Genomic DNA, 25,528 nt, shown 5'->3' with positions numbered 1-25,528 from the left:
CACCAACAGAAACGCCGAGACACACACACACAATTGCACACGACAGACACATATACTTTGTTTACCCTCCGTCTATAGTAATAATACATGCCTCTGTTCCGAGACGATGCTTTGCTGCCCTGCTATAGTTTATCGGCATTTTCACTTCCAACTCCCCCTATTGACGGTTCCTTCGCCATGACAACAAGAATAAGGAAAGAAAAAAAGTAACGTAGCAGATACATGAATAACTCCCTTCGTCTTCCCGTGAGCCTGTGCGGCTCTAAAGTCTTGCGTTTGATATTACAAGCGTTGCTATTTGGCGCTGTCGGCCTCCCTTACTCCATCATACCATCAGCAATCGCTAACCTTTGCTTCGCCGTCTTGGCTCGCTTTGTCCCCTTTCTACCCTTTTTGCCTTTGCTGTCGCTGTCGCCAGGTGTGGCTGCGGTAGCTGGCGTTGCTGTACCAGATAGGCCCTTGGATCCATCGTCAAAGTTACCCTCGCCTGAGATGTGTTAGCTCGGAATCCAAGGCATTAGTTAAACTGTTTTGCTCACCTTCATGATACATCTCATCCAGGCTAGCCGTGTTCTCGGCCTTGCGTCGCTTGCCACCCTTCTTCTTCTGCTGCTTCTCAAGCTCGCCTGACTCGAGGAGCTCCTTTTCACGACGCTCGATCATCTCAGCTTGTTCGTCGTCGGCAAGCCACATAGCAATATCACGGTTGCGGTTCTCGGGAGCACGACGGCCAGAGAAATCAACGCTTGCACCACCACCCTGGATGACGACACGTTGAACCTCTTCCTTCTGCATTGCTCTCTTACGAATGCGCTCTTCGATTGTGCCGCGCGTGATGAGACGATAGACTGTGACCTGCTTGGTCTGACCCAGACGATGCGCTCGATCCATGGCTTGCGAATCGATTGTGGGGTTCCAATCGGAGTCGTAGAAGATGACAGTATCGGCGGATGTAAGGTTGATACCAAGACCACCAGCGCGAGTAGACAGAAGGAAAATGAAGATTTCAGGACGGGTCTGGAAGTCGTGCACGGTGTCTCGTCGATCTTCCAGCTTGGTAGAACCATCCAGTCGGCAGTACTTGTAGTTGCGGTAAGTCAAGTACTCTTCCATCATGTCGATCATGCGAGTCATCTGGAAGTAGAGGAGTACACGATGGCCCTCGCTCTTGAGTTTGAACAGCAGTTCATCAAGCTTAGCCAGCTTGCCACTGTCAGTAACAAAGCGCCGCATGGAAGGAACAGAGATGTTGGTGAAACCCTTCTTCTCATGATCAGGCTTAGGCAGCATCTCACGCGTGGGCCATAACTCCATGGGAAGCTTCTTCTCCACGAGAGCCTTCTCCTCAAAGAAGGTAGGGCCATAGAGGATCTTTCGAATTGGTGCGTTAAACAAGGCTTCGCTACGTTCGGTCTCAGAGCCCCAACTGCGGCAAGACACCTGGATTGGAGGCGCTGAAGCGCGGGGTCTACCAGCAGGTTCCAGGCGGCCGAGACCAGACTCATTATAGTCTGATTGGGCAACGTTCATCAACTGGGTCAAGACACCTTCACTGGTAATGTCCGCCAGGGGCTTTCGGTTCTGTCGCGCCTGAATCTGGAAAAGGGCATGAGCAGGAGTATAGTTCTGGTCTTCAGTATCCGTGTAGGCAACATTCATGTATCCAAGTCTGTCGCGTTTCTGAAGCTCCTTGGCAGCTCGGACAATCAAGCTTTGGTGCGTGGCCTCATAAGCCTCGTAGGGAGAGGTGTCAGCAAACCTAAGCCATGAGAATGCCTTTGGTCCATCACAGCTCTCGCGGATGTTGTCTGGGCTCCAGACATTCATCATGTGGTTCAGTGCCCGGTTCTTCCAGCCGGCAACCTGACTATCCGGGCCTGCCTTGTTGATTCGGCCTCCATTTCTCCAGATAAGGCGAGGAAGCTCGTATTCGATCAAGTTGCGACTCGAGTAACCCACGGCAACTTCGCTACCCTCACGGACAAACGACGCGGTCTCGGCAAAGTAGGCGCAAGCAAATGGCGAGTTGACCTCAGCGCGCTCGAAGAGATCGGGATGGTTACAGACCTTTCGGAACTGCATGACCAAGTTCATCAGTGTACCTGAATCCTGGTCGTCGCCCATGGTAGCCTTTTCGACGAGATCCATAATGTTAATCTGGTTTCGAAGATTACTGTAATACGCGCGTTGTCTGTAGGTGAGATCACAGAAGATATCCATCTCAATCTTGTCGCCGAGCTCCTTCTGCACATGCTTCTTGACACGACGAAGCATGAAAGGCTTAAGAATCATGTGCAGACGCTTGAGCTGGTCCTCATTGAGCTTGGTATTACTTTGTGCGTGAGACTCAATATCCTTGGAGAACCATTCGCTGAACTCGTCGTGTGAGTCGAAGAGCGATGGCATGATGAAATGCAGAAGTGCCCAAAGTTCTTGCATGTTGTTCTGGATGGGTGTACCAGTGAGAAGCAAGCGGTTTCGGCAGTGGAAGTTGAGCAATGCTTTCCATCGAGAACTTTGAGAGCTCTTGATGGCTTGAGCTTCATCAAGAATCATGTATTGCCATCTCATTTTCTGGAAGTAGGCCACATCAGAGACAACCAGCTGATACGAGGTAACACAAACGTGGAAAGGAGCGTCTTTTCGGTATGTCGTATGCTTACGATCCCAGAACTTTCGGAGAACCTTTCGATCATTGGCGCCACCCCAGTAGGGTAGAATCTTGAACTCGGGGACGAACTTGGCGATTTCCTGCTGCCAGTTGTGGAGAGTAGAAGCAGGAGCAACAACAAGGAAGGGTCCCCAAATATCGTGCTTCTCAGCAAGATAAGCCATGACGGAGATGGACTGGACAGTCTTTCCGAGACCCATTTCATCTGCCAAAATACCGTTGATACCCTGCTCGTATAAATTGACAAGCCAGTTGAGACCCTTGAGCTGGTATTCCTTGAGTTGGGCATTGATAAGCTTCGGTTGTTCGATCTCGACATCGCCCAAACCCGTAGGGTTCTGGAAGTTCATCTCGCCCTCTTCATCCATGTCAAGACCCTGGTTATTGAAGTCACGAGCCTTCTTCTGGGCTTCGGCGATGGCATTCTGAGCGTTGGCCATAGCAGCAGCACGGAGAGCCTCTTCGCTGCCCTCCTCAAAGTCAAGGTTCTCGAAGTTGGTAACCTTACCAGTAACTGGTCCTGTCGGTTCATCGATGTCGAGTTTCTGCTGGTCAATCTGATGGGCGTCCTTGGCGACATCCGGGTTATCGGTACTTCGTTCCACCTCATCAGTCTTAATCTTCTTGCCGATGAAGTGAGAGTACAGCTCAGTCTGCGAGATAAGGAAGTTAAGCTTTCTCTTTTGACGGGCGGCTTCACGATCAGCTTCTTCTTTTCGGGCATTCTCGATCTCCTGCTTCTCAGCAGCCTTGCGGAGATCTCGTTCTTCTCGCTCGTTACGCTTCCAAAAGCCCATCATGTCACGCATAACACGCTTTGCTCGAGCTTGGAGATCTTTGGTGCCCTTGTTTGTCCGTAGTTGCCAGCGCTTTGCTTCCTTCGATGCCAGGATGGCTGTCTTTTTGAGATTTGAGGCTTTTGTGGCATAAGAGTCCACGGCAAGCTTGAAGGTCTTGTTGACATCTTTACGAGCCATGTCTCGCCAAATCTGATCGTAAATTTGGTTGTAGCCCTTGGACATGAACCGTTTCTCGTTGTCTGGGATGTCATCGACCTTCTCCTTGTCTTTGTCTTTGCTCTTCTTGCTTTTCTTCTCGACAGGCTCGTCCTCGGTCTTATCGCCATCGTCCTTGTCTTTCTCTGTCTCAGCAGAAGGATCCTTCTTGGTTTTCTTGATCTTGATTCGAACGCGGTTCTCTTCTTTGGTTGGTAGTTCCTCTCCGGCATCAAGAGCGGCCTGAGCGGCTTCGGCAGAATCCTTTTCGGCTTGCTTTTGTTCCTTAGACTTCTTGAGACGAGGTCCGCTACGGCCCTTGCCCTTTCGCTTGCCAGATGGCGTGCCGGCTTCCCCAGATTCCACATCGGAAGCCTGGAATGAAGACATGGTGCCACCCTCCAGGTTAAGCTCCAAATTACGGGCAGGACCCTTGATACCCTTCTGGAGAATGAGTTTCGTCTGCTGCGCCTTCTTACTGGCGCGTTCAGCATCTCGAAGATGTTTCTGCCGTTCGGTTTCGTCTTCAGCAGCCTCGGCACGAGCTAGAGCTGCTTCTTTCTGCTCCATGGTAACAGCCATTGACTTCTCACGACGTCGCTTGCGCTGCATATCCTTCTTACGCTCCTTTTCGGCGTAAACTTCTTGTTCACGGACCTCATGTAGCGCTTCGTCGTAAAACACATCGTCGTAGCGTCGTTTACCGAGCTCTGCGTGGAGTACGAGCTTCTTGCCGGTTGAAGTTGCAAAAGCGGTACGCCGGGAGAGACCGTGTTCCAGGTCGAGTTGATCCATTACACGTCGTCGCTTCTGAGCTCGCTCCTTGTATTGCTGCTGATCAAATTCATCGGGTTCCAGATTTGAAGCCCTGTTGTCAATCTGTGTCTCGGCGTTCTGAATCTTCTTCTCCATCTCTGCTGACCAAGTCTTTGGCTTGGGCAGGCCATTTGCTTGTCGCTTGGCGGGAAGTCGAGGTGTTGGCGATTCCTTCTTAATTGATAATCTGCGACCATTCTTGGGCGTAGCGGCATCTCGAATATCAGAAGCACGGCCTTTTGTTGACTTCCGGCCTCCTCGTTTCTTGGCAGGGGGGTCTCTTTCTTTGTCTCTGCCAGGAAAAGGTTCGGGCTCAGTCTCGACATCTTTTTCAACCTCTGTGTCGTGATCCGCTTCAGGTTCTAGGGAGCGTTTTGTCTGTTTGGGTTCCCGCGAGTCGCGCTTCGGTTCTCGATCACGTTTGGAATCTCGCTCTTGCTTGATTTCTACTTCGGCTTCTCGTGAAATCAGAGGCGATTGTTCTTTGGGTTTTCGAGCGGGCTCAGAGCTGGAGAGGATGCTGTCAAAAGACATTGGGTTTGCCCTCGATGTCTGCAATGGCATTAGTACAAATGAATACTCTGTATATTGGTTAGCACCTACGCTTGCCGATGCCGGCTTTGGAGGTGATGGAGCTGCGAGATCAGACTTGTAAGGTGTAAGGGCAGAAGCCCCATTAGTAGTAGAAGTCATGTTGGCTGTAGCACCATGTCTCGCACTTGGAGAAGCGAGTAGAGGTTGTCGCCCCGGAGGGCTAAGAGAACCAGCTGGGGGGTTCTGATGCGAATGCGATGCTGGACTTCGCGGCCGACTATATGATGGACCTCGTGGAGACGTGTAAGAGCCGTTGTAATATGAAGGAGTACCTTGTTCGGCAGATTGCGAATAAGGGTACGAATCGTGAGTCTGTTGTGTAAGAAGAGAAAAATTAGCTCCACGTCAGCAAGCTTTGTGGTTGTTTAGGTCTTGGTCGGAGTAGAAGGAGGTTGTGCGACGGAGTTAAGGGCGATGATGAAATTAAAAGGTGTTGCGATAGTGACGGTTTGATGGGAAATTAAGCTTGATAAGAGTGAGGGAAGGGAACAGGCATTGATGACCTGGACGTGATGGTTGAAGATCTCGATGATCAAGACAGAATTGAAGGATGATGATGATGGGGAAGAGGAAAATCAAGGGACGTCGGGTGCAATCAATCAAATCGAGTCCGGGCGAGACGAGACGAGAGTCAAAGACAAAAAAGAGTGGATTTGCCCCCCTTACCTTTGGAGTGCCAACCGGGGGCGCGTTGGCGTTGGCGTTGGCGTTGTGCCAGGAGGCTCCAGGCGTCGCCGCGTCAGAAACTCGACGTTCCTTTGTTGTATCAGTTGTAGGGTCGTAAAAACCTCGCGATGCAGGTTTGGTTTCACGCGGTATATAAATGTCGTGGTTCGACCCGGGAGGGTAATATGCAACAGGAGGGTGCAGCGGCGACACGGGCGGAGGACCAGCAGGCGGTGGTGCTGGAGGTTGACGATGATGCTGCTGCTGATGAAGTCCTGCAGCTGATGATCCAGGTGATGATGAGTTGAGGCCTACAGGAGGTGGAAGTGATGGAGCGACGGGGCCGCCGGGTGCGCCCGTGGACGATGACATGTAGGGATTGGGCAATGCTGGACGAGGCGGGGATTGAAGGGAATGGCCGGCACTTGGGGTGTTTTGATGGCTGTGGCTATGGCTATGACTATGGCTATGGCCGTTGGGAGATGTAAAGGGAGGAGGACGGTATTCTGACTTGGGTGAGCGTAGACTAAAGGTGGAGTGCTGATGCACATTCGCGCCGCCTGCATTCGATGAGGCTGTCGCCGTTTCTCCCACTATAGGCCCAGGTCCAGCTGAGTCACCGTCGCGCCTATTGTTGTGGTGATGGTGATGATGGTGGTGATGATGATGGTGATGCGGGCGGGAGTCTCGGTCGTCATCTCCACCATCTTCTCTTTGTGGTGGCCGCTGCAGCACCGAGGAGTTATAGCCGTTCTGATCCATGGTGATTGATGGTCTAGCGCCTGAATGGCAGACAGAACAAAGCTAAACACCCGAGAGAGCAGGGAATGTGTTATAGTCGGACGGCCGGTGGTAATCAAGCTTGAGAACCCATGTGCTCGACAAGCAACGATGCGACAGCGGTTTTCTGAGAGGGGGTTAATGTGTCCGGTACAAGATGCGCAGTCGATCAAACAGAGTTTCGCGATGCGCACGCGAGGCTGTGTGAGGAATCGTTACGTTGCGTTGCGCTGGGTTGCAGGCTGAGTTGCGATGCGATGCGATTCGCAAGTCGCGATCGGTGATGCAGCGAACTGCGACAGAGGTACGTGTGGGATGAAAACGATGGACAGTGATGGATCGCGACAATGTCAGGTCTAGGTTGAGCCCCAATCCAAGGCAAGTCGAAAGAGGATGCCCTGGCTGGGGGGGCAAAGTGTTTTGGTGTGGAGGTGTTGGTAGCGTGGCGCTGGGATACGGCGATGCAAGCGGCAGTCGAGATGGGGGAAGGGGATGCGAGACAGGGTTACTATACTGAAGTTTGGATGTTTACTGAGAGTCTTGAGAGATATGGAGGTTGTAAAGGGGGGCAAAGGGCCAATGGATTGGCGAACAAAGCTACAGTAAAGTGTAAGAACAGCCGCGGGGGAATGGATTATGACAATGTGAACAGTAAGAGAGAATCAGAAGGATCGGGGAACATCAGAGTGGAGTGGAGTTTGTTCTAGAGCTGGAGGTTAACCAAAATGAGGTGGTGATGGCGGGAGCTGGAGTGACAGCCCCAGCCCAGTCAATCAACACTCAAGCAAGGTAAGGTACAGGAACCCGGTAGGGCAAAGCGAGCCCAGGCGAGCCGAGTTTATGGTGATCCAATGGTTCAAGTAAAAATACGGATACTTGCTGAGGATGATTACAGCGTCTGTCTGCATTAATCAGGGCATATTCTGTGATGAACAATGACGACGGCGGTGGTGTGGGCGGCAGTGGAGAAAACAAAGCCTGTTGATTGACACAGGCGGGAGAGAGAGACAACCAGGAAGAGAAGAGACAAGAGGAGGTGATGCAGAAGCTGATCGAGGGACGGCGATGGAATCGAGGAGCTGCACCAACGAGGGGGTTCTAGGGGGTTTGACGTGCTAAAATACCACCACTGAAATGGGATTTGCTTGCACAACAAGATCGAGTCAACGGTGAAGCAATCACAGCGATTATTTTTGTAATTGTGTATCACCGACCCGTCCGAGGCACGATTCCCTAAAGAGGAATTGGCGATAGGTTCAATGTGAATTTGGGGCTCTAAGCCAGTATCTATGCCCTGCTGAGTGTTGAGTCACTGAATGTGACAGTGTCTGGCTGCATCAGATGCGTTGATCTGACTGTTGTCTAAAAACCCTCATAGTAATCACGGCAAAATTCAAGTGCGTGTGTGCGTGCGTGCGAATACCAGTACAGCTCCATCCAAATCAAGGCACACGCGAACACGATGTTCACTCAGATTCCGCGTCAGACTCGTTTCTCACTCTATTTTTTCAGGTCCCAAGTCTCGTTCCCCTGTCCCGTTGGCCCCCGTCCCATATGGGTCTGGCTCAACGCTAAGCTCTACAGCGTTAACCCCGTTTTGTGTTCCCCATCAGCCCATCCCCAGTCACCGGCAGCGGGGATGGGTTCCGGAGATCGCTTCAAGATGATATGTCTGTCATTTTGTGTAGGGTAGAGGAGAGGGATGTAATAGTAGGCCTTGGATGACCACATCATTCACTATAAAAAGAAAACGCATGTTTGCATTGATCTGATGGTGAGAGAAAAGAGTTAAATGATGTAAACTTGAGTTTTTCGACGACAACTGAAGGCGAGACAACCGTTGTAAGGCTGAAGCTCAAGTCCTCGAGGCTGGGTAAGTGAGAAGAATAGTTGCATAAGTTTAGAACAGTTTAGGATAGACTGCACATAAGTTAAGGACATGTCTAGATAGTTTAGCAAAATTTAGCAACTAGCTGATTAGGTTTAGTACTCGCGATCTAAGTCTCGGCAAGACTCGATCATTCTCAGTCTTGATGATCATGTCTGAAGAACACCAATAAGTGGATAGATAGTACCGGAGCATGATGTGGACGAAACGGACTTTAATAGCCCTGCCTTGATAATGAACACAAACATTAAATAAATTCATTATCAACACTATAAACATCAGCCTAGCAACCACTACTTTACCCATGTGTTTTTCACAACCTTACGTCGGCCCCAATGGTGGGTTATCCTTCTGCGGACCAATTCTCCTTATGTTTACTCGTCACTACTCAGGTCGAGCAGTGACCTGCAACTAATATCTAGTATCGCACATCTTCGAATGGTGATTTCAGCGAATACAAAATCACATAAATGCAATTAGTTATTATGGAACCCATTTATTCGTACTCAATTGAGGCTTAAACAGCCAGACCTAATGAAAAAGAAATCTATCCGTGAACATTTCCACATCTTCGTGAACGCTTCCGGGCCTCTCTACTGAGGCAACCCATGCGTCCTGTAGCGTCGTTCGTCGTGGCCGTCTCATTCCATCATAAGGTATCAAGCATCCTGATGGTCTAGCCACCCGCGCCGCCGCCGCTTTAAACCCATGAAAATACCCACATGATTGCCAATGGCACTCTCATCAACTTTTTGTGGATTCAATATCCTCTATAGTCAATTTCCTTTCATGCATTCGTGCCAGATAAAATCAAAATTCGTAATAACTTTTTCGAAACGCCTTAGACTGCTCCGGCGCTGATCATCTTCTTTCGGAGGTAGTTCTTGTACTCGGAGATGGAACCGTCCCATGTGCGGATAGTCTGGTTCTCGCAGACGAGAATCTGCTTGGCAATCTTGTCGAGCAATCTATTGCCGTTAGCAATCATTCATTACAATTAGATTTATTGGTGCTTACCGGAAATCGTGAGAAACAACGATAACACCTCCGCTGAAGGCATTGATGGCATCTGCCAAACTGTCGATGGTAGGAATATCCAGACCGTTGGTAGGCTCGTCAAGAAGCAACATGTTGGGGCTCTCAATGGCCAACAGAGCAAACACGATACGACTCTTCTGACCCTCAGACAGAGTACCCATCAGGGCAGTCTGAGAGTCACCGCTGAGACCGTATTTGCCGAGCTGCTGACGCCAGTACTGGTAATCCTGAGACTTCTCACTGTACTTATCGCGAACGAAGTCGAGAGCAGACTTTGTCAAGTCAAGCTGCTCGGAACTGTGCTGAGAGTAGAGACCAAGCTTCAAGTGAGTGTGTCGGGTAACGACACCGCCTGTAGGAGAAAGCTTGCCAGTCATGAGGCGGAGCAGAGTAGACTTGCCCACACCGTTAGGGCCGACAAGGGCAGTTCGGGAGTCCATATCGAAACCAAGGTCAAGGTTGCGGTACAGATCGTCCTCAGGCTTACCAGAGTAAGAGAAGGTGACATTATCGAATGACAGAACAGGAGGAGGGAGCTTATCAACATCGGCGAAACGGAAAGTGAAGACACGGTCCTGCTCGACGGGCTGGATGAAACCATCGGCCTCCATCTTGTCGAGAATCTTCTGTCGGGACTTGGCCTGTCGGACCAAATTGGCATATGTACCAGCGCTGGCAATGAACTTCTTGATGTGAACAATTTCATCCTGCTGCTTCTGGTAGGCCTTCATCTGGTTGGTCTCGTTCTCGGTTCGAGTCTTGCTGTAAGAGTCGTAGTTACCACCGTAGTAGATGAGCTGCTTGCCTCGCATGTCAATCATGTTGGAGCAGACACCGTTGAGGAAATCCATAGAGTGGGAGACGAGGACGAGAGTTCGCTCCCACTTCTTGAGGTACTCCTCAAGCCACACACAGGCCTCCAAATCCAAATGGGCAGTGGGATCATCGAGAAGGAGAACGGAGGGCTTGACGAAGAGGGCCTTGGCCAGGGCGACACGCATACGCCAACCACCAGACATGTCCTTGGTCTTCTTGTGGATGGTCTTCTTGTTGAAACCAAGACCAGTCAGGATAAGGGAAGCACGAGTAGCGAAGGTTGAGGGATCAAGCTTGTCCATGTGCTGTAAAATGTTAGTTTGGTACGTTGACACTTTTGTAGGTTAACTCACCTCGTAGAGATCGAGGAGAACAGGGCTCTCAGGGCCCTCGTCCTCGAGAAGTTTCTCAGCCTGGTGGTCGAGACGCTCCAGCTCCAGCTCAGCCTCTCGGACGACCCACTCAAGGGCACCGAGGTCACTGGGAGGAGCACCCTCGTTGAGAAGGTAGATATCGAGATGCTCAGGAATGGGGTACTCGCGAGCGGCGATGGCCTTGAGGAAAGTAGACTTTCCGCAACCGTTCTCACCGAGAAGACCGTATCGTCGACCGTAGGTGAGTTCTAGAGTGGAATCGGTGATAAGGACTCGACCGTGGAAGACCAGAGAGGTACTGGTGATCTTGACGTCCTTGCTGGTTTGAGTAGAGGCGAGGACACCGGTGGTAACACGGTCGGAGATACCGTGCTTGTCCATCTGCTCGGCGAGACGCTTCACCTCGTCGAGCTTTGCGCCTGAAGTCGCGGGGGCATCATCGTCCTTGATGGGGTTGCCGTGGGCGTCGAGCTCAGGCTCCTCAGTCTTCTTGCCCTTCTTGCCTTTGAGCTTGCCCTCGGCAGCCTTCTTGGCGAGACGCTTCTCCTTGGATGAAGAGGGGGCCATGATGAAGATGTGTGTAGGAAAGAGAAGAAGAAAAAGACCGCGGGGTTGAAAGAACGGAAACTGTCGGCGGGGTGAGGATATCCGTCTAAGAAATCAAGTCCAAACCGGGGTATATGAAGTGGTTTGGAAAATGACCGTTCGATGAAGAGGGAGGAAGAAGAGAGTGAGATAGATGGAAAAGTTAAGTTGATCTGACCGACAAAGAAAAACCAGGGCAGCCAAGCAAATAACAATGAGTGTGGCGGTTCCAGTTCCCGGTTCACTTCTACAGTGGTTGTGCCCAGAGGAAGGCGGGGTGAATTTTTTAATTTTGGTGGGGCAGACAGATTTTTTGACTGACGACAGAGTCAGGCACCAACTAAGGCATCAAGGAGTGCTATTTCCGATAAGCTGTGAGTGTAATGAGTCCAATTTACAGAATAGTCTTGATGAATGAGTTAGTACAAAAGGAATTCAACTTGCTGAGGCTCTATTCTCAACTTACTCTGCGCTTTTTGCGGTAAATTGCTCTTATCTTTCTCTATCAACCCCAAAATTTTAATCTTTTTTTCTGACCTGACGTCATCAATCCGCCCAATATGATTGGCTGTTGAGTTTCAGGATTTTCACAATGCCCGCCATCTTCTTCTCGTGCAGGCAACCTTGAAGGACGGCGAATCCGTAGCTTTGTATGCAAACTCCTAATATTCGATTGAATGTATTCACTCGGACATACCGGTCGAGTTTTTGAAACCTACGAGTCAACTTTACTTCTTTACAGTAATTCACCACTATCTGAGGCGTTATCACCTGAAGATGAGACTGCCGCCTGTTGCGCCTGGAAATAGCCGTTGGCTCAATCCTTGTGCTCGTGTATCAGGCATTTACACTGTCTGCAGTCGAAGTTGTAACTGATCATGATGAACTGAAGCTGATGCTCGCCTCGTTTGATGTAATGCCGCTCAGTTTTGATACCATATAGAGGGAAATAGCCTGATAGCCAAGCGACTTCATCCAATACGCGAAGTTTGTTAGATATCCTCGACATGATACCCTTCCAATCATAGCGAGGTCTCATAGAATAAGTTCCTGTTCATAAGTCATGTACATGGACGTCTTTTGATCATTAGCTAAACTGTATCACAGACATGGGGCAGTCTTAGTTTCATGAAGTCATTTCATCATTGAACAGCCGCTATAGTACAGATATTGTGATTTCCCATATTACGAGGAAGCCTCGTTGTTAAGAGCATCGAAAGCAGTCTTGCCCTCAAGCTCACTCTGCTTAGGACCAGCATCCCGGCCAGCGGCAGTCTGGTTCTGTTGGAACTGTTGCTCAGCAAGTCGGCTAGGGTCATCCTGGCTACCAGGCTCAGACTCCAACGCCTTCTTGAGGCCATCCTTGGTGTTGGAATAGTCAATGCCCTCCTTCAAGTTCTTGCCGTGAGGACCAGATTCTTTGATATACTGATTCTCAACATAGCTGGGAGCGGTGCCGGCCAGAGACTTGGGAGCAGAGTCGCCGGACTTTGAGGCAGTTCCGGAAGACTTGGGAGCAGAGCTGGAGGATTTGGAGTCAGACCCGGAGCTGGGAGCGGAAGAGGTGTTGGTGTTATGGCCAGCGCTGGCGTTCTCGGATCTGGAGGTGGGTTGGTTCTCGCCGTGGATGCCCTCGTTGGAGGCGAACTCGCCGCCCTCCTTCAAGGACTCAGCGGCGAGAGACTCATTGGGGACTGTACCAGCACCCTCCTCCTTTACGGGAGCGTTCTGGCCGAGATCGACCTGATCTGTTAGTTCTGATACAACACAAGCCTTCCTTATGCTTACCTTTTGACCGTGGCTGGGGTTCTTGGTAGACATGATGTGTGAGGTGTTGAGGGAAAGATGAATTCGTTTACTTTGACTTGATTGATTATTATGCAGAATATGATTGATACAGGTGCCAAAAGGCTCTTGAGCTCTTTGATATATACAGAGCATAGGCTCCATGACATCATGGTGGTGTTTCTTCACTAACGCCTCTAAGACTAAACATGACGCCAAATTACATCATGAAAGGACCTAGCCACGAGGATTTGGCTTGTAAAACAAGCAAAACAATAAGCCAAGGACTTTTTCTCGATAAGCGAACGGTTTGGAAAGTTCCACGACAAAGCTTCCCCATAGACATCGAGATCTGAGCTGTAGGTGCCCGAGCCTCACCATGTTGGGTGTAAGACAGCTGATGCATCGCAACATCACACAGACCATGAGTAACGCTAAAATGTTATAAGAATAGAGGCTTTAAATTTATAGAAATCCCACCCTTACCGGTATTTCACTTTAGTGACAGCGGCATGACGGTGCAGACTTGGTTGGACTTGATGTGTCCGCTGGCCTAAAAGAGCATCTTGTCAGGCGACATCAACAACACCAAGTCTCCCATGCAAGATACCAGGAATCCTGCCTGTCTTTGAGATCTGAACTGGAGCTCCGGAGCTTTTGCACCTGGTTTCCTTATTCCCCGGTTCTTTGGAGACTATATTGGCCACTCATGCATGTCTGTGTAATGCTGGGCGTGGAGAATGGTCTTGGCATGATGACCTCCAGGCTTCACCTGAGTCTCATGAACTGGACGCACTCGCCTCACCTATATCCAGAAGGAAGTTAACGAAATAGACCTTGTCTTACGGATAGTCCCGCAGTGTGTCCTGATCCTGAACCGAAGCACGAGGATTGAAACTTCGCCCGATGTCATAAAACTGGCTTATTCATTCGCGTATATCGCTTGCGACATAGCATGTGGGGATGGTATCAGATTGTGATACTTCGGTTTCGACAGGCGAAGTACGAGACCTTGCTTTTTTGTGCTTATCAGTTTGTGCAGCACCATCTCTTGATAGATAATTATTCTTGAAATACGCAATTGAGAATAGATAATTGCTTTCTTTTACAAGCCAGCCGAACCACCTCTGTATAAGTGCGTCCTGGCACTGATGTGATAATGATATAGAACAGACTTGATCTAGCATTACAAGCGCGTGAGGGCACATCGCAACAATCTGTGCATTTCTTCAATTAATTAGATTTACCGCAATATGAGATTACCAGGTAGATTCACCATCCACCATTCAGCACGGCTAATCTGCGTTACAAAGAGATGGCAAGCTTATCACCAACGTTCGGCGACAAGCGGACATTGGCGATCTGATATCGATTTACTGTCTGTAGGTTGTCATGATGGCGTAAAAAATAAACTTGGCATAATTGCTAGGACTCTCTCATTCAGTTCTGCCAGTCAAGGATTTTCATCTTTCTGCAGAGAGATACGAAGAGTATTCGGCCTCATCCAGTCAAATGACACAAACATGTATTACCAGTGTATCGGCGTAGATTATGAAGGTTACACAATATTCCATATGCACTTGAAGACGCATCCATGGCGATATCATGTGACAGTGGCTGAGTGACGCCTGTTCGAAGATTGTGAGTAGTGAGAGGCGGCACGCGATATCGCCTGTCTCGAAACGATCAGTGGGTGCATCAATGTATTCCGTAGTGTATCCCTGTATCGCACTAGATCATTTCGCGAAGGAGGAACGCTCTAAAGCTGGGTACTTGAGCCATTGTCAATGATGAAACATCTCAGCCTCATGCTCCTTATCACCTGACACAAGACTGAAGTGCAACGGGTCATGATAAAGTCACTTGCGGGAATCGATAACATACCTTGATGTTGGGAAGTCTACAGTAGAGACATCTTCGAGGTCCCTTCTAATAGATGACGAAGTTAATGATCATTGCCAGGATCTGACGATGCCAAGACTCGTGTAAGAGCACTCATCTTCACATTCTTAAGGCTGAGTCTGCAGGAAATCTCCTACGAAAGGAAGAACTTCATCTGTTGAAATGTATGCTCTTTCTTTGTCTATCTTGTTACTATCTCTTGATCTTTGTGTCTTCTGCTCTTTGACCTTGCTACCAGCATCAGCATCCATCCTTCATCCACCACTTTGCGGTCCGCATTAAAGCAAGTTTATTCTTCACAGACAGACAACCACCACGAAACACTTTGTGATATTAGACAAGATTTTCGCAAGTCTTTATTGCCAAGCCACGGGCCAAGGCTGAGATTTCATAGGCGTGACGCAAGTATGAAAGAAACTCAGCCGTGAAGGGTGATATTTGCCACCCTACAGCCGACCGAGACGGCGATTAAGTCGCATGATCGGCCGGTGGTGGGACCCCTTCAGCGGCGCTGGACCTTTTGATGCATATGAGAGGTCAAATGCTGACGGCTCGTTGAGTTGAATGGCAAGTGATGGAAGAATTGATGCAATAATTGAGCAGGTGAAGTGCAATTAGAGTCATCGGCCTGGTATGCGCCTCAAGAGGTTGACAACCATCAGATCGCCCTACGCTAAGGAGAATTATTTAAACAGGGCGAGGTCTCTAGCACGGGCTCTGGGAATAGAAAACTTGCGGAACACGCAATTCACATGAACCAAGTCCACAAATAATTAAAAATAACAATACATACGATAAACAATACGGATAACGATGCCGGGAGAACTCGTGTACCACGACGGCCACTATCACCGGACTTCGGCAGACCGGCCGGAACAACGGCATAACCAGAAACGCCCTCAGCATGGACTGTTACAAAAGACTCACGATGCCTGGGGCCGAGTCCTTTATGGCGTTGGTAGCGTCTACTACAAGTTTCGAGGACAATGAAGGATGGAAGATGATGACGACGCATAACCGAGAGAGGAATGGAATCGATGATCCAAAAGAATGACTGCAACTCGACCCGCCATCGACAGAACCGTACTCCACTGTTCATGTCCCGTCTATCCATCGCCAACGCGATCAAGCTTCGAGTTGTCGTCGTCTGAACCACTATATATGATGATGATAGACAGGTCCCAGCGCTGATCAAGGAGAAACAACAAAGAACCCGTCCAAAAATATCACAGTAAAGCTCATGCAAGAACGCAAGCTGGGCTGGCTGGGTCAGGGATGGATATAATGAGCTCCATAGATGTGCACAAGCGTCTATGCTCTGCTTTGCATCGGTTTCAGAGTACGATAGGTGGAGGAACCAACCAGGAAACAGGAGTGAGAGATACAGTGTCCCTGATAGGAATGACACGCGCCACTGAAAGGATTGACGAACCCTTTGAGACAAAGATACCAACCGGGCCGAGCATACACATCCCGGAAGGGAAATCGAAATCAACGCAACACGAACACACGTAAGCTCTTTGTTCGACCCGATGCACCCATCAACTCACCCGCCGCCGTTCGCCGTTGTCAATCAACTTCCGAAAATTGTGAGCCAAGAGGACAAGACATAGGCATTTAATAGGATAATATTGCAATTCCGTATTCATCATGCCAAGTGAACGCGGTCAAAGTCGTAGACAATGAGTCCCACCGCAAGCGACTCGAGACAATTTCCCAAGTGTCATTCAATGTCGTATACATGCTCAAGGCGAGATGCAGAATCAATGGCGGCTCAGACCAAACCCAGGTGAGACCCCTGATGTTTTGTCGTAGAACGGATATTCGGTGGAGATTGTCCCCTATTCTGTACAGTGCAATCTCGTGAGGCACTAACATACCATGCACCAGGCGAGGCCAAGCTTTTGCTAAGGCGAGATAGAGCTACGGTGTGCATTGACTCCAAGCACTATACCACCGTCAACAAGATGAGATCCCTCTGCAGCAACCCCTGATTGGCCACGGATGGCGCCGGGCAAGACCCAAACAAGCTTCAATCTCTCAACTGCGCCTCGTAACCGACAGGGGTTCTTTGTCCCGTGGTTGGTTCATTCGTCAATCCTCGAGGGGATCTGCTCGTTCTTCGGGGACCGACCTCTTCACCGCAGCAGGCACAGTGCCGCTCTTCCACTACAGCACAGCCGCTGCCAACCCCTTGCCAGGACAATTAGCGGCTTGGGCAACTGAGGTTCAGGGGGGAGGGGAGCCTGGGGGGGCCACTCCAGAAGCCCAGGGATGGTCCCGTAGCTAGACTGCTTTAGTGTCGGTGCTAGCCACCCCATGCATTCCATTTTCCATTTACTTTTCAAATCGCCCCATCCCTCGAATTCCATCTTCCTTCTCTCTTCCTTCATCAAACCTTCGCTAACCTCTAATTCTTCATCGCCGTTTTTTCCTATCGGTTCTCGTTACTCTGAGGCCGAATTTTAACTTTTCCCGACACTCATTTACAACGCTCTTGCTACTAGATCCGATTGCTTCTCTTCCGGCTCATTCGTCGTGAACTCAAGGAAAAAGGGGTTCTAGCATTCCAACAACAATTTAGGCGTTGAATAAAATCATCGCCTCATTCTAGTCATTCATTACTCTCTGTTCTTTTTACTTGCCGTTTGATACACAACACAATGAAGTTTTCCGCTGCCATTGTCGCTGCGGCGGCCACGGCTGCCAGCGCCAAGCTGGAGCCCATCACCATGAAGGTATGCGCCAGACGTCAGGGTCTCGTGATTTGATATTGACAATTCCAAGGGATCCAAGCTCTTCTACTCCAACGGAACTCAGTTCTTCATGAAGGGTGTTGCTTACCAACAGGATACTGCCGCCGCTGGTCAGACCAACACTAAGGAGACCAAGTACATCGATCCTCTCGCCGATGAGGATGCTTGCAAGCGTGATATCCCTCTCCTCAAGCAGCTCGGTACCAACATCATCCGAACTTACGCCATCGACCCCACGGCCGACCACAAGGCCTGCATGAAGCTTCTCGACGATGCTGGAATCTACGTCATCTCTGATCTTTCTGAGCCCAGCGTCTCGATCAACCGTGATGACCCCAAGTGGGATGTCGAGCTGTATGAGCGCTACATCGGAGTCGTTGATGAGCTTGGTCAGTACGACAACGTGGTCGGTTTCTTTGCCGGTAACGAGGTCTCCAACAACGTCTCCAACACAGAGGCTTCTGCTTTCGTCAAGGCCGCCGTCCGTGACACAAAGAAGCACATCAAGAGCAAGTTCTCCCGATGGCTCGGTGTCGGCTACGCCTCCAACGACGATGTCGATATTCGTGAGCAGATTGCCGACTACTTCAACTGCGGTGACGACGACTCCCGCATCGACTACTGGGGTTACAACATCTACTCTTGGTGCGGTAAGAGCAGCATGGAGGACTCTGGTTACACTGACCAGGCCAAGTTCTTCGAGAACTACTCTGTACCCGTCTTCTTTGCTGAGTATGGTTGCAACGAGCCCGATGGTGCTGCTGGCCGTATTTTCGATGAGACCACCGCCCTTTACGACGAGAAGATCATGACCGAGGTCTTTAGCGGTGGTATTGTCTACATGTACTTCCAGGAGGCCAACGACTACGGTCTCGTCAAGATCAACAAGAACGATGATGCTGTCAAGCTTAAGGACTTTTCCGCACTCCAGAGCAAGGTCAACGCCGCCAAGCCTACCGGTGTCGAGGAGGATAGCTACAAGCCCACCGGCAAGGCCGCCACCTGCCCTGAGCAGTCCAAGAACTGGAAGGCCAACAGCGTTCTTCCCCCTGTCCCCGACTCCGACCTCTGCGACTGCATGGTCAAGAGCCGAAGCTGTGTCCCTGCTGATAACCTGAAGGCTAAGGACTTTAACGATATCTTTGGTTACATCTGCGGCCAGGACAAGAAGATCTGCACTGCCATCAACGCCAACGCTACTGCCGGTATCTATGGTGCCTACAGCATGTGCTCCGACGAGGCCAAGCTTGCTTACATCCTTGACGCCTACTACGTCTCCCAGAAGTCCGCTGCCGATGCTTGCGACTTCAAGGGCAAGGCCACCACCCAGAAGGCCGAGAGCCAATCCTCTTGCTCGTCTGCCCTCGCCTCCGCCAGCAAGATCAACGAGGAGGTTGCCACTGCCACCCACGCCGTCGCCTCCGAATCCACCGGTGGAACCAACAGCAGCAGCGAGGATGACGAGAACTTTGGTCTCCAGGCTGCCTCCATCGCCCGCGTCTTCTCTCTCGGTGACTTTGCCGTCGGCGCCTACATGGCCGTCGCCGGTATTGTCGGTGCCGGTATGGTCCTTCTGTAAAAAGGAGGTTCTATGGATGGGCCGATCTTGGTATGATTAAAGTTTCTTGCGGTGGCTTTTTAGGAACGTGCGCTTTTTACTAGTTGTGTTTTTTCCTTTTTGTGTATCTAGCATCGCCGGTATTGCATGGCTTGTGATTAGAACGAGATAGATGTCTAATGCCATCTTGCGCGATTGCTATGCCAGTCAGTGAAGTGCTTAGGTGAAAATTATACATTGTAATGTAATAGACTACCTTGATCTTGAGTGAGAAGACGACGTGCGCAAAGAGCCGTTCTCAGCTTTGTGACTCAGTAAGATTGCATGCTTCGGGCTCAGTAAATCTGCTTCCCTCGACGTCGAGCTTCTCAATGCATACTGGGACTGTACCATCCCTGTATCTGTATCGTCGAGGCTAAGGCTACATGTGAAGGCGTTTGATGCCTGGCCGCAGTTTGTTACGGTAAGAGCACATCAAGACAGGATACGGAACGGCTCTCCTTGAAGGCCACGCTGGACTGTGCCAAGTGCCCCGAGAGAACACTCAACTTGGAGCTTTCCTCACAGGGCCTGACAGGGTGAGTTTCGTGCAAGATGTGTTAAACCCTCCGCGACTACAATCCAGAAGCACGTTCAAGAATTTCGACTGCTACATTCACTACATTCACTACCTGGACTTCTCGGATGCGAGAAATACCTGGATAAGAACAAAAGCCCCCAACTATCGAATCGCCCGCCATCTGGAGCTTCCGAACACAACGCGAGCTGAAGCATGAGAGAAGTCGAGGACGAGACCGCGACTGGCGTGTCCAGTTGTTTTATACTCAGTGGAGTGGGGATTCAATGATCAGTCTTTTTGGGGCAAAAGTTCCACGAAGAAGTACTCCTTTCAATGATGCCACCGCTGTCTACGTTATCGTCGAGATCACAGTTGACCCAGACGTCGAGCATCCTCACGCCTATCTTCAGCACCCACAAGTATGCCATTGCGTTACGAATCTCATGAGTGTGTACGGTAGTGGTTGACGGCCCCGCCCGGGCATCTTCCAGCAAAGAGTCATTTTCCTACTAGGGCACACACAATGAGACCACTGCAGGTTTTGGCCTCTTGCTGCAAATTTTCTCTATCCTCAAACATCCTCCAACTGAAATGCTGGTTTGTGGTGTTTGGTATCCTCACCAGGCCTGCGTTGCGCACTCGTTGTTGCGAACCTGACTTGGAATGCACGTCAAGACAACCGACAATGACAAACGAGTTGGATTCTCACTTGATCTTGAATTGTCAGCAGAGGGAGTTTGTCGCTCGAGACTGGGTAAAGTATTGAGTGGTTTCCACTTCCCAAGGCAGAGTGTGAGTGCCCAGCGATTGCTTTACAGCATATTGGACCATCAAGTGGAATTTGCAAAGAGATGAACTTGATAATAACACGGGTTATCGAGAGAAGATTAGCATGGCCCCTGCACTAAGGATGGTAAGTGAAGTCCTCAGGCGTCTGTCAATCACCATATACTAACCAGCTCCATTAGACACGCTCAATCAAAGAGAAGCTACCAATTTCTTTTTTCATTTTTTCCCCCGCTATAGTCTATGGCTTGATCTTCTGTTGTAATGCGATGAACACCCTTGAGTCGCGTCGTGTCAACGCTGTGCGACTCTAATTGGCTGGATAAAAATAAACACCAGTCCCCACGTGTGCTCATTTAAGCATAACGTGTCCGTGGATTTGGAAGCTGCCTTTAACTTCACGACAACGCGTAGAATTATGATCTTAAATAAAGATGACGGCTTATGATGAACCGTTCGCCTTGTACATTTGTACTCCCCTCTATACCGGCCATCTTTTTTTGATGGCTCTTGGCCAAGACGCATCAAAAGAGCGACCTGAGAGCAGCAGAGGGCGCTTTCCGGCTTTGTCTTTCCATATCAAGGGCGATAGGGCTGAGCAGCTGTTAAAATCTTTGGGTGTTGGCCCCACGGAGCCTTTCCTCATACATGAAGATACTTAACGCATAAAAGCAAGAAATAGATAAATAATAATTTGATCCAGTGGTCGAGGAGAAAGGGAGAATCTCAAGGTCGTACGAGGGTCGCTGTTTTGTTACAATTATTCCATGGAACATTGGTGATCGCGACTACAGGAAACACAGCCAGACTCTGCCTCGAGATTGAAGCAAACTGTTTGCATACACGTCCTTCTGGAACAATAGACGAGAGATGCGGCGCAGCGACGGATCTGTGAAGCCATACACGTTTTCCAGATGACAGATCTGAAAGCCGACTATCCCAGTTCTAGAAGTCGAGTAGCAATCTTCTGCCCATCGGAGACAACCCCTCGGTGCCGAAAAACATCCTCCCAGTAACACTTCACCTGCGCCCTGCCATATTGATCACTCCTCCAACGCCATCTCTTCAGCTTCCCACGCTAAAAAGCCTGCTTACCTTGTAAGCTAAACGAAAACCCATCCAAACTCCGTAGAACAGAACTGACCCATTCGGCCACGGAGACGATGCTTACAATTAACGGGGACTAGGACTCGGGACGATACATGAGTGGCGCAGGGTGCGCCATGCTCCCCAGCTGAATACCCAAGGGACAGAAAGAAGCCTTGTGGCGGTCTATTAAAAATAGACTAAAAAGCCGTTAGGCAGAATGGCGGGAACAGTTATTCAATGTAGGATTTCATGATGGAGTTGAAACGTACGAGTTGGCGCTTCGAGAGGATTATTGAGAAAGGATCTGCACCAAAGTACTTCCCGCTTTCTTCTCATTCGACAATCATATTAAAGAATAAATAAACGAAAAAAAGACAGGCCTGTAGATAATTGTTTCCCGCTGACAGGTCCCGCCGTCAGCACAGCCCGTGAAACTACTGGTGTAAGCAACGCCTTCAGCACTAGCCCAAGTTCCACCCAGCCACGATGCAGGACTCGGATATGTTGGTCTTGAAGAATGAACTGCATATAAGGGCTGGAAGAGATCCAGAAAGATCTTCCAGCCTTATCACTCATATTCACAACCATCATGATTCCTTCAATTCTATTAGCCCTCGCGGGGGTTAGTTTCGCAGCCCTTGAGCCTAGACAGATGATGCACCAGGCTCGAAACCAACCGTCTTTCATTTCATCACGGGATCTTTCTGAAGCTGAGAGCGAGCCCTGCAAGTTTATAAGTCAGGCTTATGTAGAGGCTGAACCTGAGCCTGGGAAGCCTGTTGTTCTTGCTATTCCTCCCTCTGTTGGTATTGCTTGTCTCAAGTCTGTTCCTCTGGATAAGAAGCGGGATCTCGAGTTGCTTGACTATCTTGAGCCTTTGATTGGGTTTCAGAGTACGCTTGAGATTCTTGCTGATCCGCCGAAAGAGTATCTGTTTCCGGGTGTGGATGTTCTTGGGGGGTTTGATACGATTCGGAGCAAGTTGGAGAACAACAAGTACAAGACTCAATATGAAGTCATGACAGATCTGCGAAGCCTTGTAAGTTTTCTCGATTCTTTGTGCAATAGTGTACTTACGATAATAGTTTGCTGCTGCCAACGATGGTCACTTTGACTATCCTCCCGCTCTTCTCAACGCCTTCTACTACGTCCGACGAGGTGTCGAATTCGAGTCCGTGTCTGCCAACGGTCTTCGACTGCCATACATCTTCCATGTCATCGACACTAGCCGTGGTAACCAAGGTCTTCTCGACTACGCCCCTTCAGCTGTCAAGTCCATCGACGGTACCCCAATCGCTGAGTGGCTCGAGGAGGACGCTTCTTTCGCGACATCAAACAGCCAGGACCCTGATGCTCAGTACAACGGCCTCTTTGCATCTATCCCTCGTGGCGCTGTTGGATCGTCTAGTAGCACCCTCTTCACCCAGTTCGAGATTCCTGATACTTATACCATCGAATTCCACAATGGCAGCAAGTTGGAGGTTGTCAACCAATTGGTCGTCCCTGCTACCGTTGACCTTTCTGGTATCGAGTCTGGTGAGGATTTCCACTATTATGTTGAAATCACTCCCACAAACACCACCACTGAAGAGCCTTCTACCAATGAGCGTCGTTCAAACCAGGAGACTGACGATGATCTTCCCGGATATCCTAAGCCCCTGGTCAAACAATCCAGCAACGCTGTCTCTGCATACCTTCTCAATGGTGATGACTACAAAGACACTGCTGTTCTCTCCATCTTGAGCTTCTTGCCAATTGGTATAGACATCAGCAACCCCCCTGCCGATTTTAGCATGACCAAGTTCATCCTGGAGGGACAAGCTGTTATTCTTCAGCTCATCAAGGCGGCCAAGGCTACTGGTCGTGATAAGCTCATAATCGATATGTCTGCCAACGGCGGTGGTTCGGTGATTCTCGCCCACTCCATCTATCGTCTCTTGTTTCCAGAGGGAGCGTTCACTGGCTGGGATCGATATCGCGCCAACCCTGCTCTTGAGGCTGCTGCTGAAGTCGACTATGATAACCTCGTCAAGTCTCTGATCACTAGATCTGAGTATTACCCCGTCGCTCCTGGTAACAAATACCTCGAGACAGGCAAGGAGTTTTATGGTCCTTATACCGTCAAGGGCCAGAATGTCACTGCAGCCTTCCAGACTGACAAGACTGTTCCCTGGGATGAGAGCATTCCTGCTTATATCAATGGCTTCGACCCCGAGAGGAAGCCTTTGGTTGCGGAAGCTCCCTGGAAGCCTGAGAACATTATTATTGTGACTGATGGTATTTGCGCCTCTGCCTGTGGTATCCTGACCGGTCTACTCACCCGCAACCACGGCATTCGCACACTCGCACTTGGCGGTCGTCCTCTCAACCAAGCCATGCAAGCCATGGGCGGCGTCAAGGGAACTCTCCTCAACTTCAACGCCGACATCACCAGCGCAATCGCCAACGTCCGCGCCAACGCAAAGACCGACAAGGAGACGGCCTCTATCCTCAGCGACGCATCGTCCTCATTCCCCAGCTCGCAGAACCCACCTCTTCTTCCCCTCCCCGCAGGCGGTGTCGGCAAGGTCAACTCACTGAACGGCTACACTGAGGATAACCTCGAGGGATACCCTGTGCATTTTCGGTATGAGGCTGCCAACTGTCGCCTGTTTTATACGCAGCGCATGTTGGCTTCGCCTATTGAGTCGTGGAGACGTGCTAGAGGCGTTGCATGGAACAACGAGCCTTGTGTGTCGGGCTCAACGACGAATAGTGATGGGACTATTGGTGATAAGACTCTCAAGTATGATTCTCGTGTTCGCAGTCGCGCGAGTGGAATCAAGGGGCCTGGAGAGTTGAAGAAGTGATGATTCATTCATGGTGGACGGCGTTTGAATAGATGGTGATAGATTTAGCATGCGATGGAGTTTTTTGTTTTATATAGATCATACTGGCCATACCAATAACGATATTATTTCATGTTGTACTGTGTCTTATTCAGACTTGATGAGTCTCTGGCTTGTATCACAAAGGTTTACGATCCCGATCGATTAAGCACGCCAATGACGTCAGGCAACTCGAAGCAGGCACTGGCACGCGACAACCACAAGCTAAGCTCTGTCCTACGTAGACTACCTTATCTTCTTCTCCCCATTTCTCTTCTTGACCTAATAATTAATTCTCTCGCGACATTCTTTTTGCAAATTCAATATCGTTACTCAGAGGTCGTCATGCCTCTCCTCCCAAGAGTCAACTCGGCCGCGGCCAACAGGTCCCAGACCAAGAAGCAAAAGTTCAAGACGTTTATGCGACAATGGTTTCTTGTCAACTGGCGCGATTTACTCACCATGGCCGTAGTTGGAGCCGTTGCTTTTGGTGTATGTTTGTTCTCTGTGTTTTTAATCGCTGCTAATTCGTTAGATCTATCATTCTCCGGTAATCATCACTCGAACATTTCCCGTTACCTTTAATGCGACCTCGGGAGATATTGTCTACCCGCAATGGGCCTACCCTGATCGCGGTTGGATTCTACCCTCGTGGCTATCAGGTCTGATATCCATCGCTATACCTATCATCACCTATATCCTCGCCCAATTCCGGATCAAGTCGGCATGGGATGCGAGCAATGCCATCATTGGAACGAACTGGTCCGTCATTTTGGCGTCTCTTTTCCAGGTCACCCTCAAGCAACTGGTCGGAGGTTTCAGACCTTACTTTCTCGATGTTTGTATGCCAGATATTTCTCTCGCCAAAACACACAACAAGACTGGCCTAAACGGAGTTGGTTTCTACCAAATCATGTACACCACCGAAATTTGCACACAGCCTGATAAATCGAGGATCCAGAATGCCATCACTTCGTTTCCCAGCGGACACACTACAGCCGCT

General features: G+C 49.8%; 7 protein-coding genes across 9 annotated transcripts in view; 3 read left to right on the top strand and 4 right to left on the bottom strand.

Annotated features, from left to right (window-relative positions):
• Positions 1-30: 30 nt before the first annotated feature.
• Positions 31-7,401, bottom strand: FVEG_16122 (DNA helicase INO80). 2 transcript variants are annotated; one of them, XM_018905359.1, is made up of 4 exons: positions 5,743-7,401; positions 5,086-5,388; positions 540-5,034; positions 34-487 (listed from the first exon to the last, which is right to left on the bottom strand). In XM_018905359.1, exons 1-4 carry the CDS (start codon positions 6,502-6,504, stop codon positions 318-320), a joined length of 5,730 nt encoding a protein of 1,909 aa, XP_018753533.1. In that variant the 5' UTR covers positions 6,505-7,401; the 3' UTR covers positions 34-317. The 2 variants fall into 2 exon arrangements, with proteins under 2 accessions (XP_018753534.1, XP_018753533.1); XM_018905360.1 differs by having other exon boundaries at positions 31-487; positions 5,086-7,401.
• Positions 7,402-8,835: 1,434 nt separating this feature from the next.
• Positions 8,836-11,676, bottom strand: FVEG_07475 (ABC transporter ATP-binding protein ARB1). The gene is made up of 3 exons (XM_018896123.1): positions 10,618-11,676; positions 9,428-10,569; positions 8,836-9,378 (listed from the first exon to the last, which is right to left on the bottom strand). Exons 1-3 carry the CDS (start codon positions 11,203-11,205, stop codon positions 9,252-9,254), a joined length of 1,857 nt encoding a protein of 618 aa, XP_018753535.1. The 5' UTR covers positions 11,206-11,676; the 3' UTR covers positions 8,836-9,251.
• A 333-nt stretch (positions 11,677-12,009) lies between these two features.
• Positions 12,010-13,660, bottom strand: FVEG_07476 (hypothetical protein). Its single transcript, XM_018896124.1, has 3 exons — positions 13,495-13,660; positions 13,012-13,442; positions 12,010-12,966 (listed from the first exon to the last, which is right to left on the bottom strand). The coding sequence occupies exons 2-3, from the start codon at positions 13,171-13,173 to the stop codon at positions 12,409-12,411; spliced, it is 720 nt and encodes a 239-aa protein (XP_018753536.1). The 5' UTR covers positions 13,174-13,442; positions 13,495-13,660; the 3' UTR covers positions 12,010-12,408.
• A 547-nt stretch (positions 13,661-14,207) lies between these two features.
• Positions 14,208-16,136, bottom strand: FVEG_16123 (hypothetical protein). 2 transcript variants are annotated; one of them, XM_018905361.1, is made up of 2 exons: positions 14,893-16,136; positions 14,208-14,841 (listed from the first exon to the last, which is right to left on the bottom strand). In XM_018905361.1, the coding sequence occupies exon 1, from the start codon at positions 16,022-16,024 to the stop codon at positions 15,659-15,661; it is 366 nt and encodes a 121-aa protein (XP_018753537.1). In that variant the 5' UTR covers positions 16,025-16,136; the 3' UTR covers positions 14,208-14,841; positions 14,893-15,658. The 2 variants fall into 2 exon arrangements, with proteins under 2 accessions (XP_018753537.1, XP_018753538.1); XM_018905362.1 differs by having other exon boundaries at positions 14,298-14,780.
• Positions 16,137-17,137: 1,001 nt separating this feature from the next.
• Positions 17,138-19,893, top strand: FVEG_07477 (hypothetical protein). The gene is made up of 2 exons (XM_018896125.1): positions 17,138-17,648; positions 17,698-19,893. Exons 1-2 carry the CDS (start codon positions 17,574-17,576, stop codon positions 19,243-19,245), a joined length of 1,623 nt encoding a protein of 540 aa, XP_018753539.1. The 5' UTR covers positions 17,138-17,573; the 3' UTR covers positions 19,246-19,893.
• Positions 19,894-22,247: 2,354 nt separating this feature from the next.
• FVEG_07478 (hypothetical protein) lies at positions 22,248-24,507 on the top strand (the record flags this gene model as incomplete). Its single annotated transcript, XM_018896126.1, has 2 exons — positions 22,248-22,697; positions 22,744-24,507. The coding sequence occupies 2 exons, from the start codon at positions 22,248-22,250 to the stop codon at positions 24,505-24,507; spliced, it is 2,214 nt and encodes a 737-aa protein (XP_018753540.1).
• Positions 24,508-24,870: 363 nt separating this feature from the next.
• Positions 24,871-25,528, top strand: part of FVEG_07479 (hypothetical protein) — a gene marked incomplete at both ends in the record, with an annotated part of 1,490 nt that continues 832 nt past the window's right edge. Inside the window, 2 exons of the mRNA XM_018896127.1 lie at positions 24,871-25,017; positions 25,061-25,287. Of these exons, the coding sequence (XP_018753541.1) occupies positions 24,871-25,017; positions 25,061-25,287 (374 nt within the window). The remainder of the gene's footprint in view (positions 25,018-25,060; positions 25,288-25,528) is intronic.

Source organism: Fusarium verticillioides, chromosome 8 (assembly GCF_000149555.1).
Source record: "Fusarium verticillioides 7600 chromosome 8, whole genome shotgun sequence".
Lineage (NCBI taxonomy): Eukaryota > Fungi > Ascomycota > Sordariomycetes > Hypocreales > Nectriaceae > Fusarium > Fusarium verticillioides.
This window is presented reverse-complemented; position numbering and strand designations above follow the sequence as displayed.

Coding starts and splice junctions, on each gene's coding strand:
- FVEG_16122 (XM_018905359.1), bottom strand. CDS start 6,504: ATGGATCAGAACGGCTATAACTCCTCGGTGCTGCAGCGGCCACCACAA. Junction 5,035..5,085: donor CAAAGCCGGCATCGGCAAGC/GTAGGTGCTAAC, acceptor ATGCCATTGCAG/ACATCGAGGGCAAACCCAAT. Junction 488..539: donor GGATGAGATGTATCATGAAG/GTGAGCAAAACA, acceptor AACACATCTCAG/GCGAGGGTAACTTTGACGAT.
- FVEG_07475 (XM_018896123.1), bottom strand. CDS start 11,205: ATGGCCCCCTCTTCATCCAAGGAGAAGCGTCTCGCCAAGAAGGCTGCC. Junction 10,570..10,617: donor TTCTCCTCGATCTCTACGAG/GTGAGTTAACCT, acceptor AACATTTTACAG/CACATGGACAAGCTTGATCC. Junction 9,379..9,427: donor GTTGTTTCTCACGATTTCCG/GTAAGCACCAAT, acceptor TAACGGCAATAG/ATTGCTCGACAAGATTGCCA.
- FVEG_07476 (XM_018896124.1), bottom strand. CDS start 13,173: ATGGAGCCTATGCTCTGTATATATCAAAGAGCTCAAGAGCCTTTTGGC. Junction 12,967..13,011: donor ACCCCAGCCACGGTCAAAAG/GTAAGCATAAGG, acceptor CTAACAGATCAG/GTCGATCTCGGCCAGAACGC.
- FVEG_16123 (XM_018905361.1), bottom strand. CDS start 16,024: ATGGATAGACGGGACATGAACAGTGGAGTACGGTTCTGTCGATGGCGG.
- FVEG_07477 (XM_018896125.1), top strand. CDS start 17,574: ATGAAGTTTTCCGCTGCCATTGTCGCTGCGGCGGCCACGGCTGCCAGC. Junction 17,649..17,697: donor TGGAGCCCATCACCATGAAG/GTATGCGCCAGA, acceptor GACAATTCCAAG/GGATCCAAGCTCTTCTACTC.